Source organism: Ursus arctos, unplaced genomic scaffold (assembly GCF_023065955.2).
Source record: "Ursus arctos isolate Adak ecotype North America unplaced genomic scaffold, UrsArc2.0 scaffold_9, whole genome shotgun sequence".
NCBI classification, from domain to species: Eukaryota; Metazoa; Chordata; class Mammalia; order Carnivora; family Ursidae; genus Ursus; species Ursus arctos.
In genome coordinates this window covers 5,018,107-5,031,618 of record NW_026623111.1, presented here as the reverse complement: position 1 = coordinate 5,031,618, position 13,512 = coordinate 5,018,107, and the positions used below count along the sequence as shown (strand labels likewise).

The 13,512-nt window shown below is 45.8% G+C and overlaps 1 protein-coding gene across 1 annotated transcript in view; it reads right to left on the bottom strand.

The window, feature by feature from the left end:
- CUNH4orf50 (chromosome unknown C4orf50 homolog) overlaps nt 1-13,512 on the bottom strand; it is a 45,665-nt gene that overhangs the window by 13,933 nt on the left and 18,220 nt on the right. The window contains exons 7-9 of the mRNA XM_026514446.2: nt 11,862-13,263; nt 4,779-4,952; nt 242-298 (exon numbers count right to left, since the gene is read on the bottom strand). Coding sequence (XP_026370231.2) covers nt 242-298; nt 4,779-4,952; nt 11,862-13,263 — 1,633 coding nt within the window. The remainder of the gene's footprint in view (nt 1-241; nt 299-4,778; nt 4,953-11,861; nt 13,264-13,512) is intronic.

The window sequence follows — 13,512 nt, the reverse complement described above, 5'->3', positions numbered from 1 at the left end:
TTCTCAGGCAGGAAAAGCAGGACACAGACATGTAGGTGTGGTGGGATCTCAGACACATGTAAAGTATACTGTAGAAAATACACGAAAACACTAGATTCAAATGGGAATTTGGGGGTGATATGTCTCTTCTCTCCAGTTTTTTCTTTTAATAATAAAGATGGACTAAACATCTAGAATGGGGAAAATACGAGCTCTATTTGTTTGAAAGAGACATTTCATATTGATCTCATAGGCATATTACCTTCAAAGGAGCCACAGCGAAATTTGCCTCGTGTTGCTTTTTCTGAAGCTCATTAAGCTGAAAGAGAACCGACAGGTGTGAGAATGCTGTGCCTCCGTTGAACAGCCAGCGTCTCCCCAGGCGAGCTGGGCTCAGAGAGGTTGGCTCTAGTCCCCTCTTTTCCCACAGGGGCTTCTCAGTGAGGCACAGGGACCTTTCCCACTCCAGCTCTGCAAGATCAGATGAGGAAGGATGCTCTGAGCTCTGCCAGACTGCAGCTGTGGGACCAGCTTGGTTGCATCTTCCTTCAGGAAGGAGGCGTCCCCGCATTCCCCTTGAAGAAATGCCAGAGTTTTGGGGTGTCATGTTAAACCTCCGGGTATCTGAGCCAGATGCCCTGGGTCCCAATCCTGGCTCAGGCACTCACTAGAACTGTGACCCTGTACACATCACTTCTCTTTCTGCCTCAGCCTTCTCATCTGTAAAGTGGGGGTAATATTAGCACCTACCCAATTAGGGAGGACTAGAGCGAGGACTCCATGAATTGTTTTCCTGTAAAGTGCTTGGAACATCCAGTTAACGCTCACTGAATATAAACCATTATGACTGGCACGCACACGTGAGTAAAGCCACTTTGGACCTTCTGGCCGAGCCCCACACCCAGCTGAAAACCAGCGAGTCATCCCCTCTGATGCTTTGTGGAGCACAATTGCCCAGCCAAGTCCTGTCTGAACTGCTGACCCACAAAATCCTAAGACAGAATAAGACAGCTGTTCTAGAAGTTCTTCTCCATCCCCCTCTTGTTCCCTCCATAGTCAGAACGAGAAAGCTACACAAACAAAATCCTCCTTCCTCTTCCCAACCTCTTCTGACCTCTCACGCAGGCCTCAACCCTGCCTCTTCACATCCAAAATGGCTCTACGTCAGTATATACACATACGAAGCTACACTCTGCAAATGGTTTATATCTCGGTTTTGTCATTTAATTTACAATCGGGGGGTTATTTCTATGTCAATACATACAAACAGATCATATCCTTTTACAATCTTGCATATTATTTCAGCATGAGGCTGAAATATCATCTTTTGAGCCGATTCCTTATGAAAATGTATATTGTTTCTCTGCTTTACAAACGAGGCTTCAACGAACGTTCCTATACAGCTCTTCTGGCATACCTTTCTGAGTGTACTCAAAGTGTAAAATGCCAACTCCCAGCAGACTGTCTTCTATTCAAAAGGCACTCAATAATATTTGCAGGCTCGGATTCAACCTCCCCTCGGCTTCGGTTTAGGAAACAGTGTGAATGCACTGCTGTGCACTGTGTGCTGGGGCATTTGCAATGAAATAGTGAAAGAGAAGAAAGTGAAAAGACAACAGATGGGAGGAGATATTTGCCAACCACATATCTAATACGGGACTCAGATCCAGAACATACACAAACTCTTCCGTCTCAACAACAAAGACAAAACCCACCCAGTTGCAAAATGGACAAAAGAACTGAAGGGTGGTTTCTCCAGTGGAAGATAGATGAGCGGCCAGTAAACACGTGAAAAGGCTCATCACCATCGGCCACCGGGGAAAGACAAACCAAAGCACACGGAGCTAACACCTGATGCCCACTGAGACGGTCATCACCAAACACGTGGCAGTGAGCATCGGTGAGTCGTGGAGAGGCTGGGGCCTCTGTCCGTGCTGCCGGGGGTGGGGAATAGAGCTGTCGGAGACCAACCTTCAGGTAACTGTGGTTGAAATGCCCCATTGTTATATTACAAGAATTTCATCAGAGCATGGAAAGCTACAAAAAAAAAAAAAAAAAAAAAAAAAAGAACCAAATGGCCGGGGGAGGGGGATGCCTGGGTGGTTCAGTCAATTAAGCATCTGGCTCTTGATTTTGGCTCAGGTCCTGATCTTGGGGTTATGAGACCGAGCCCCATGTTGGGCTCTGTGCTCAACAAAAAGTCCGCTTGAGATTCTCTCTCTCCCTCTGTCCCTCCTCCTGCTTGTGCTCTTTCGCTGCCTCCCCCAAAAAGGAAAAGAGCTAAAATAAAATAAAAATTAAGAAGAACAAAATGGAGGGGCACCTGGGTGGCTTAGTTGGTTAAGCATTTGCCTTTGGCTCAGGTCACGATCCCAGGGTCCTGGAATTGATCCCTGCATCAGGCTCCCTGCTCAGTGGGAAGTCTGCTGCTCCCCCAGCTTGAGTGCGCGTGCACGCTCTCTCTCTCTCTCTCTCGCTCACTTTCTCTCAAATAAATAAAATCTTAAAAAAAAAAGAGAGAACCAAATGGAAATTCTAGGACTGCAAAACACAATACCTGGAATTAAGAACAAAAATGAGTTTATGAGTAAATCTGACTCCGCTGGAGAGTATTCACTGGAAGATGGGTTAGAAAAAAATACCCAAACTGAAGAGCAGAAAGAAAAAAAACATTGAAAATTATGAAAAACAGACTTCAAAAGATACTGGATATGGTATCCAATAAAAACCACAACATGTGCAAATGGAATTATAGTCTTCACAGATCAGTGATAGACAGGAGGAAAAAGTCGTAATAGCTCCCTTGCTGGCTGAGGGCACGGTGAGGAACATTCCCTGTTTACTGCCTGGGCTTCGGAAGTGGGTGCAGCACTGGGAAGGCTCTCTGCAGTATGTATGAAGAACCAACATTACCCCCACTCTGGACCAGTAATCCCAGTTCTCTGAACTCTGCATATAAACAGGAAGATATAAATTAATGGAAAGAAATAACCATAGCTCCAACAACAGGTGAGTGAAAATCACATCTACCCAATAGATTACTGCACAGGGAAATATATATGTGAAAAATATATATATATATGGCATAAAGTCTAAGAAGTAACACAGACATGAAACTCTAAATATAGTGCATCTGATTATACAAAGAATGCACGGGAAAGGAGCCAGGGATTACATCACAATGTTGATGGTGTGTTTTTCATCCATCAGCTTGTCAAAAACATGTAAAATGTGATAACATTCGGGGTAACAAGTGCAGGCAAACACATACACTCATTTATTCCTGGCAGGAGCATAAATGATGCAGCCACTTCGGAGGGTTAGTTGCTGTTACGTATCAAAGTTAATTACATACATATCCTGTGACCCAGTAAGTATTTTGTTAGAGTTTTACCCTTTGAATATGTAGCAGAAACATATCCCAAGAAAGAGATACAGGAATGTTCACTAAGCTTTGTTTGTAAAGCAAAGAAACAGATTTGGATTTCCATAAACAAAGAACTGATTAAGCTGTAGTTTGGTCTTATGAAAAAATAACATGGAGATTTTTTTTAAAATGAGGTCAGTTTGTATGTGTTGATATGGAAACATCACCAAGATTCTCTATTAAATGAGGGAGTCAGCAGGGCACCTGGGTGGCTCAGTCAGTTAGGCATCTGCCTTCAGCTCAGATCATGATCTCAGGGTCCTGGGATCGAGCCCATGTCATGCTCCCTGCTCAGCAAGGAGCCTGCTTCTCCCTCTCCTCTCCACTCATGCTCTCTCCCGCTATCTCTTTCTCTGTCAAATAAATAAATAAAATCTTTAAAAAAAATTTTAAATGAGAAAATCAAGACACAGAATATTTTTGTATGGTATAGTTTCATAAATGTATACACATCCACACGAACAGGAGTAGATGTTGAAAAAAAAATGCTGGAGTTCAGAAGGGGTTGGGGTCAAAGGGAAGAAGGACTATTTTTTTTTTGCATTAAAAAAATGAGGTAACCATAGATCTACATGAAATTGTAAGAAATAGTACAAAGAAACCCCTTGTATCTTTTTCCTGTTTCCCCCAAGGGGAACATTTTGCAAAACTATAGTATATTACAACCCTATAATGTCAATTACATCGGTAACAATCTACCAATCCTACTCGGATTTCTCTAGTTCTGCTTGTCCCGTGGGGGTGTGTGTACTAAATTCTGTGCAAGTTTATCACCCACAAAACTTCATATCTCCATCATCACAGATAAGATAAGGAACACTTTCACATCGACAAGGATCTCTCTGCCCTTTTATAAAATCACTCTCACTTCACTCCTACAGAGGAAGGGCTTTTATTTATGTAACATTTGAAAACTAGTTAGACTTCTAGAAAAACTCATGTATACTAGTTTCAGACGGAACAGAAGTTAGCTGGCAGAGGGACTACAGGTCTCGCTTCTTTCCCCATACCACTCTTTACTCTGGAAATCTCAAAAATACTGCCAAACTGCTGGGAATGGTGAGATCTTGCCTGAGTCTCTTTTCCATCCTCAAAACTTCCTGCAGGGGCGCCTGGGTGGCTCAGCCAGTGACGCCTCTGCCTTCTGCTCAGGTCATGATCTCAGGGTCCTAGGACTGAGCCCCACATTGGGCTCCCTGCTCAGCAGAGAGTCTGCTTCCCTATCCCCCACTCATGGTCACTCTCTCTCAAATAAATAAATAAATAAATAAATAAATAAATAAATAAATAAACAAAATCTTAAAAAAAACCCTTCCTGGAGTGTGGGCACATTTCGTTTACAGGCCGGAAAGGAAGTGTGGCTGGAGTCTACCTCGCCCTGGAGCTGGTCCCGGAGGCGGGCGGCTTCCCCAAGTGCTGCCTGTAGCTGGCGGTGGGCGGCCACCTGGTCTCTGAGCTGGCACCGCAGGGTCAGCACGCGGTGCTGGAGCTGCCCCACGCGCAGCCTCAGGTCCTCCGTGGGGGGGTTCGCCTCGGGCTCCCGCAGCTGTGGAAATCACCCATCCGATTGAAATGCTTAGCTTAGCTTAGCTTCCAGGTAATTTGTCTTAGCCAACAAAACGACCCGTTTTCCTTCTTAATTTTTTTTCCAGCCCTCATTTTTTCTCAAGTCAAAAATTTTGGAAAATAAAGGAAGAGAAATCACCCCAAATCCTATTAGCCAGAATAATCATTGTTATTATCCATATATTCTTTCCCAGTCTTTTTGCTATGCCTTTATGGCTGTGCACATGTGAGCATGTGGCCCATGCTGGGGTTTCTCAGTGGGGGGGGGGGGGTGTTGGGGAGAGTCTGGGGAATCATAGAATAACATTCTAGAATGTGATTTTCAGAGATATATATATTCAGATATATATACATATATCTTTTGCACATCTTTTCAAAAATATGCAAAATGGCACGGCATTCCAGGATCTATTTCAATCGATTTCGGTCACCACTCTGCTAAAAAAAAGTATAATGAATGGAATTTAAGGTTCAGATCCAATTATGAGATGCTTATTACATTAAAGCATCCTCCGTTTATATAAAACAGAGGATACTGCCTTTTCCCCTAAATACTTTTTCTTAAATCAGTACAAAATGGTCTCTCACTCTTTTGGGGTCAGACATGAGCAGTGTTCATATGGATGTCATGGGGAATTTCTGGGAGGCAGGAAGGTGGGAAGGAGAAGTGATTTAGTGCTCTGGGAGGGGTGGTGAAATAGTAGGGATGCTACTGCTCCCAGTGGTTCTGGATTCTAGAGTCTTATTTTTTACTAACTTCCATAGACACATACACACATAGACACCTAATATACACATACAGACACACACCTACATTTTCTCTATATAACATTTAACAGACCATCTATACCTTGGGTATCCTGCTTTTCTCCCTCAATATCATGTCAGGAGCATTTTTCCATATTATGAAATAGTGTTGAAAACACTGTTGTTAGCACACATTCTATGGCATGCTGAATGCTCAGGGCATTCTAAAACTTTGCTGCTGTAATTGAGGCTGCCACAAATGCCCTTACACATAACTCCTGGACGGACCTCAGAGTCCTTCCCTGAGATCGTCCATCAGAGGGGGATTTTCTGGGCCCAGGCCCTGAGCATCACTAAGCAACCTATCCACATGCTACGGTGGTCTATGAAGGTACAGCGCTCCAATCATCGGCTCTGTTTGCAGGGGCCCAGAAGCTCAGAGGCTTCTCACACTCCCTTCCTTGGCTGTGACAGTCTGCCCTTCATTTAAAGCAGTCACCCTGGGCATTTGAGGCCTGCAAAGATCATCTCTGCCTTGTGCTCTTGGCCTGGGTGTGAACAGGGAGGAGGGGCCCGAGCCATTCTGCTGGGAGAGCAGAGAGAGGCCGATGTGAGGACAGAATCAACGTGCCTCACAGCTGATGAGGCCTCCCCCTCGTTAGTAAAGAAATCGGAGTGCAGAATGTGATTTTCTTCTAATTAATAGAAATGCACAGAGTGTGGGCCTGAGATGCACAGGCTGGGTCCTGTCAAGAACAGATGGGTGCTCCGGATGGTTTCATGAAATCCAGCTCTAAGACTTGCAAAACAACTTGGCCTTTCTGGGAAGTCTGGTGCCTTCACTGCATCCCCTCCCCAATGACTTGGGCGAGGGGTTTGCCCCAAGGATCCTAAGAGTACCTTCTACTGGATCCCCCAGTACGTTCTAAAGAGAATGGACGTGTGGAGTGGGGGTCAGCCCTGTCTGCCACATGGGACAACACCACCTTGTGAATTGCCCCATGACCCACTTGCTCCAAACAGGCATGATCGGCATGGTTCTCCTGGGGCTGAGAGCACAGTGCCCGCAGCCCTCGGGGTGCTCTGGTGGGGGAGACCGACACAGAAATAGGCCATTCGACACAGCATGGCCAGGTGACTTCGGGAGGCACTAAGCCAGAGGCACCCACTGCTATCCAGGGGGGTAGTGGTGGAAATACAACCACTGCTCTCTGGGCTGGTCGAGGGGCACGCGCATCGGCAGCATCTGCTGATTCCATGGCGTAGACGTTCCCACCAGGACCAACGACAAGCTATGAAGATGGTGGCACACCTCTGCACAGAGCCCAACCCGCAGCCCTGGGAGGTGCTGACCCACCAAAAGGAGACCCCGGGGATGGGCGGCAATTCCCAGGAGGAGGCTGGGGTAGAGGACAGCCGAGAAAGGATGCCAGAGGCCAGAGGGTGGGATGCCAACAGCGATAGGCCTGGATTAGAATTCACCAGAAGGAACTGGGATTTCACACCAAGTACAAGAGGAAGAGACAGAAGGATTTTAAGCAAAATAGCAACATGATCAAGTCTGTGACTTGGGACGATGAAACGGGGAAGCTTTCCTGTCCCCCGCCTCCTATGTGTCAACAGACCTCATTTCCCTCAACTCTGGTTTTTGTCTGGAATCCTCCCTTCTTTTAGTTCCAAATTCCTCCACTCTGGCATCATCTCCTGGCATCATTTCTTGACTGCAAAGTTGTCTTGACTGCTCCCCCGCATCCCCCTGGCCCTTTTCCTCACAGCAGACAATGATCATTTTACAAAAGAAATTGAACCCCATTGTTCTCCTGCTTAAAAGCCCCCAGCGGCTTCCCACTGCCTTTTGAAAGGGTCATAACTGGGGCCTGCAGGCCATCTGAGCTCGCCTCATCTCACCCTACACCCCATCCTTGCCCATGTGATCCTGCCATGTTGGCTACTTTCTGTTTTTTTCTATGAGCCAGGTTCATTCCTGCCTCGAGACCTGACCACTTGCTTCTCCCTCTGCATGAAAAGCTCTTCATCTGCTGCTGCTTTCCCACCTTGAAACCCTCAGCTCAATATTCCTCTCCTCAGAGTCCAGTTTCTACCAGGTCTGACCAGCTGAGATCGGACAACTGCAACATCTGGGGAAATGCATAAAGCAGTTCTTTGCAAGCACTGAGTGGCTGGCAGCCAATGCAGGGCTACAGTCCTTGAGGAAAAGGATGCACATCAGGGCAAGCTCTGTATTCTCCCTGGATTTCTCTCTGCAGCCTTTTCAAACCCATGGTCAGGAGTGGAACCCAAGCTGAGAGGGCTGGTCCTGCTCAATGGGGGACTCAGAGGCTGGAGCTCAGAGGTGCTTTGATAGCTGGGTGTGTGGAGCAAAGTAACAGAAAGGAGAGAGCCAGGTACCTCCCTGGAAATGCCCATCAGATCCTTAGCTGAATCCTAAGCTGGGCAGCACAGTGTGGGCCTCGGAGGCCTAGCAGAGAAGAGAAGCTGGTAGCCAATTGCTAAAGAGACTTCCGAGGTCTCACACTACTGCCAGGTTGGCAGAGCTCTGGATGAGCCCAAATTGGTGTCCTTCGTGAATGTTCAGGGGACTCAGCTGCTGCCACCGAAAGGCCATGCCCAAGGAGCAAGGTCCAGACTGTAGAAGGAAAATCAGGCCCTAGGGCTGGGTCGAAACTAATATACACCTCCATAGGAATGATCTGGTCTACTGATCATTCCACTGCTCACCAGAGCAAAAGGCACTCAACATTGACCACCAGGGGATAACAACCAGGGATCTCTACAGGATATCCTACATGATGTCCAACACAAATTTTTTTTAAAAAAATCACTAGACATGTGAAGAAGCTGGAAAATGGGATTTAAGCAAGAAATAAAATAGTCGATAAAAACAGACCCAGAGATAATCCAGACATTGGCATTAGCAGATATGACTTTCAAAATAACAATGATTATATATTTTCAAAATATAGGAAAGATAGATGCATAAATGCATAAATAAGCTATGAATGAATGAAAATATGGGAGTATTTCAACAGAGAATGAGGAACTCTTAAAAAGGATAAAATGTATATCCTAGAGTTATAAAATATAACAAATGAAATTAAGAACTCCTTGGATGGAATTATCAAAGATAGGATACAGCAGAACACAGAATTAGTGAACTAAACAACAGGTCAATAGAAAATTCAAACTAATGCACAAAGCTTTAAAAAAAACGGAAAAAATTGAACAGTTTCAAAAGATATGGGATATAATCTAAAAAATCTGGATTCTAGGAAACAAGAGAAAATAGGACAAAATAAATATCTGAATAAATAATGACCAGAAATTCTCCAAATGTGATAAAAGATTTGAATCTATGATTTTAAGATGCTAAGAAAAATCCAAGCAGGATAAATACAAAGAAAACCACAGCAGGCCCATCACAGTCAAGTAGCCAAAACCCAAAGATAAGAAGGAAATCTTAAAAGCAGTCAAAGACAAAAAATAACACACTTATTTCAGAAAAACAAAACCAACCAAACAAACAAAAACACCATAACAATAACAACCAATTTCTGAACAGAAACTATGGGAGCCAGAAGGCAATGCAATGAAATCTTCAGTGTCAAAAGAGGGGGAAATCTCTGCCTACCTAAAATTCTGAATCCAGCAGGGGGGAAGAAATCTCTTAAAAGTGGAAGTTGAAGTTCGTTTTCATAAAAAGAGATGGGAGAGAATTCATCACCAGCAGATCCCCACTCTGAGAAATGACAAAGCTCTTCAGGCAGAAGGAAAACAGATCCCTAGGAGTGGGAGCAAGAATGGACAGCACAGGACCGTGTGGAGATCCAGTAAATGTAGAAAATTATTGCTTGTCTGGAATAACAATAGTAACAATGCCTTATGAAGTTTATCATCCACGGGCGTAATGCATATGACAAAAATGAGGAAAAGAAGAAAGAGTAAATGGAAATAAACTATTAACAATTTTGCAGTATTTATTACTAATTATTAATTTATTGGGGATTTCTGTATCACATGGTAAAAGTACTAATTGAAGGTACATTTAAATAATTAATAGATACATTCTGAAATCTCTAGGGTAAGCAGTGAAGGAATGATACTAAAATGTATAGCAGAATGAGCTCATGGAGAAGAGAAAGGAATAAGAGAAAATACTCATTAATAGCAAAAATGAAGGCAAGAAAGGAGAACTAGAACAGAACAGAACAAAGAAAACACATGGTAAGAAGGGAAACAAACACCCAATTCTAGCATCACACGTATGAAATGTATGTGGACCAAACACCCCAACTGAAAAGCAGAGGTTGCAAAACTGGGCCAAGCAAAGACAAAGCAGCCACATGCTGTTTCAAAGAAATGCACTTTAAACATAAAGATGCCCACAGGCTGAACACAGAAGGGTGGATGGTCTAAAAGAAGTTGGATTCCATGAAAACACTAAGGGAAAGAAACTGATGTGACTACTTCCATACTAGACGAAGTACAATTTGGGCAAGAAGTGTGGGAGGTAATGAGGGACATTTCATCATGATCAAAGAGTCACGTCAGCAGCAAAACATAATTGTAAGTCTGCATGTATCTCATAAATAATTTCCAGATATATGAAATCGAAACCAACAGAACCAGAAGAAGAAATACACCAATGCACACTTAGAGATTGCAAACATATCTGGGTAAATAACAAAGTGAATAGACAGCCCGTCGTTAAAGATACAGAAGATCTGATCAGCACAACTAACCAGCTTGGCCTCATCACAATACTCAACAACGGGAGACTCTTCATTCTTTACAAGAACTCCCAGCATATTTACCCAAATAGACCTTAACCTGGTCAGTAGAACAAATCTCAAATTAAAAAAAATTAAAATAATATAGTGTATGTTTTCTGACAATAGTGAAATAAACTACAAATTAGGAACAAAAACGTAACTAAAAAATTCAGCAGGTGCTTGGAAATCCACCAACACACTTCTAAATCACCCATGGGTGAAGAGAAACGTCACAAATGGAAACTGGAAAGTACTTTGAAGTGAACGGACATGAAAGCCCAACGGATCAACATGTGTGGGACGTAGCTGAAACAGTGCTCAGAGACGCAGAGGTGTAAGTGCATAGATCACAGAAGAAGAACAGCTGAAAATCAATGATCTAAGCTTTCGACACAAGAAGCAAAAAAGAACAGCCAACTCAATCAAAAGAAAGCGAAAGAAAGGGAAGAATGAAGGTATAAACAGAATCCAGGTAAATAAAATACAGACATATAATGAAGAAAATCGATAAAACCCAAATGGATCCTCTGAAATGACTGATAAAACTGCCATGGAGTGTGGGGAAAGGGGGAAACCGAAAAGGGGGGGGAGAGAGAGAGAAAATGAATGAGTGGGTACAAAGGGCTCAACACTGAATGTCTTACAGACATGCAAGACCGCTGTGAGAACCTCATGAGCATTTCATCCTGGGATTCCTGAACAGGGAGTACCCTCCACGCGTGTGGACCACGACTCAGGGAAGCCTGTGTCTTGGCCAAATCACAGAAGCGTTAAGTGGGTTTGACCTCCAGTTAAGGCCTAAAGTCCCTACTCTTTCCATTGTCCCTTTCAAGACGCAATGCGGAGCATGACTAAGGTGCTGGCCAACCTATGGTGGTAATCATATTGAAATACATAAAAGTACCACGTCAACACATCGTGCACCTTAAGCTTATACAATGTTATATGTCAAATATATCTTTAAAAAGGGCGAGGGAGAGACAGAGAGACCCAACGTGCAGAATTAGGACTTGGACTGCTTGATAAATTCTTGGATCTGAAAACACGAGCTCTGATTTTGAAGTACCAACACCGCTCCCTCCCCTGTCCCACCCGACACCCATGGGAACAGCCTAAGCAGAGGGGCAGGCTTGCGCCTCAGGTTGTGTGCAGGAAGCCACTGCCCAGATGGCAGGCCCAGCCCCACCCCTCCTGCCGCCTGACTGCCCGTTACTTCACTTCCCTGTGCCCTTGCTCTCACATCTGCTAAGTGGGGATGGTGAGGTACCTCCCCCTCACCTGAGGAAAGGGGGTGGTCAGCAGTCTAGAAGCTAGCAAGATGCCGAGGAAGCAACTGTGTGTGATCAACCTACCTGGGGGCCATTGCTCACAGTCATCAGAGCTCGCCCTGGGTCCGCAGAACACCCTGGTCTTTCCTCTGCCTCTTCCAAATGTGATTCTTTTACTCCTGCTGCATTGATATTTCCTTGCCAGGCACTGAACACTTCGGCACTTCCCCCGACAAAGGACGGAGCGGCAGAATTGGCATCGTATCTGGAATTCTCCATACCTAAGGAAGGTCCCATCCATGTGCCCGTCGGACCTGATTTCTCCTCCAAGGGCGGCCCGTGGGCTCTTGAGGTCGGTTGCCCTGAGAGATGAGTCACCTGCACCCCCCTTTCCACAGCGTTCCCCTTGTCCCCCCGCATCTTGCTTTCCCCCTGTGGACCCTCCTCTGCTCTCACCACACGGCCCACCGTGGTGCTCGCCTCCAACTCGACTTCCGTCTCCAGGACACGGATCCTGTGCAGAAGGTGGGCATTCTCCCCCCTGAAGGCCCGGACCATGTCTTCTATCCCCAGCGCTACGCCCTTCATCAGCTCTTTGTAACCAACCCCGAGCTCCGAGATCAGAGCCTTGAGCTCCTGGTTTCCCAGGGTGACGCGCTCCATCACACCTTTGGATTTTCTGAGGCTCTCCCACGTGGCTCTCTGAAGCTGGGCCACGTGCCTTTTCAGCTTCTCGTTCTCCTCTTCGAGCTCAGAAATTTTGCTGTAACTTTTCCCATTGCAGTCTTCAAGGTCAGAAATGACCTGCCTGCATTGGTCCAGCTCCCCCTTTAAGTGAGAGATGTCCCCTAACAGCATGCTGTTTTCCCGCTGGAGTGTGGCGATCTTTGTCCCGTTTCTGCCCCTCTCTTTTTCGAGGATGTGCAGTTTTCTAAGATATTTCTCTTGGTCACCCCGAAGCTCAGCGTTGTCGTGTAAAACCTGGCTTCTCTCTTTTTTCAGTCCAGAAATGAGCTGGTGGAACCTTCTCCTCTGTCTTTCAAGGGCTCTCAGTGGCTGATTCTGACCCAGCTCAGCGGGCCACTCTGGGCCCAGACTCACATCATCCAGATCAGGCACCGTCCCAGGAAGAACCGCACTGGTTCCCAAGGCTTCCATCTCTCCTGGTTTAACCTCTTCACTGGTCTCCCTGGGTTTGACTTCCCTGGCTGAACAAATATCTAAGCCCTCGTTTCCCAAAGCCTGCCGAGAATAAGCCTTCCCCTGGCAGCTGGGCCATTTCCAAGCCAAGCTCCTGCTCTCTCCCACCAGTGTGGACGCTTGCGGCCACCGCCCCCCACACCCAAGCTCCAGGATGGAGAGTTGCTGGAAACAAGCTTCCATCTCCTTTTCAAATTCGTCTAGTCTGAGCTCAGAACTGCCAGGTCCTTTGCTCAGAGCCCACGGGTCGCTGCTAGGTTCGGTCCCCTTGGGTGGAAAGGCCAACCTGGGACACAGCATCAGACCTTCCTCTGCCACTGAGAAGAGCATATCCTGGCCCACACGTTCCGAGGGGCCAGGCTCCTCTGGGACATCCCCATGGCCCAGACTGGACCCTTCTAGAAGCGATGCCTCCTCCTCCTTCTCTTCTTGCCCTTCGTCCCCAGGGCTTTCCTCTTGCAGATGCAGAGCCTTTGCAGACCACACAAGAGTTTCCTCCTTGCCCTGCCCTGCAAGGAGCTGAGCTCCTGCCGGA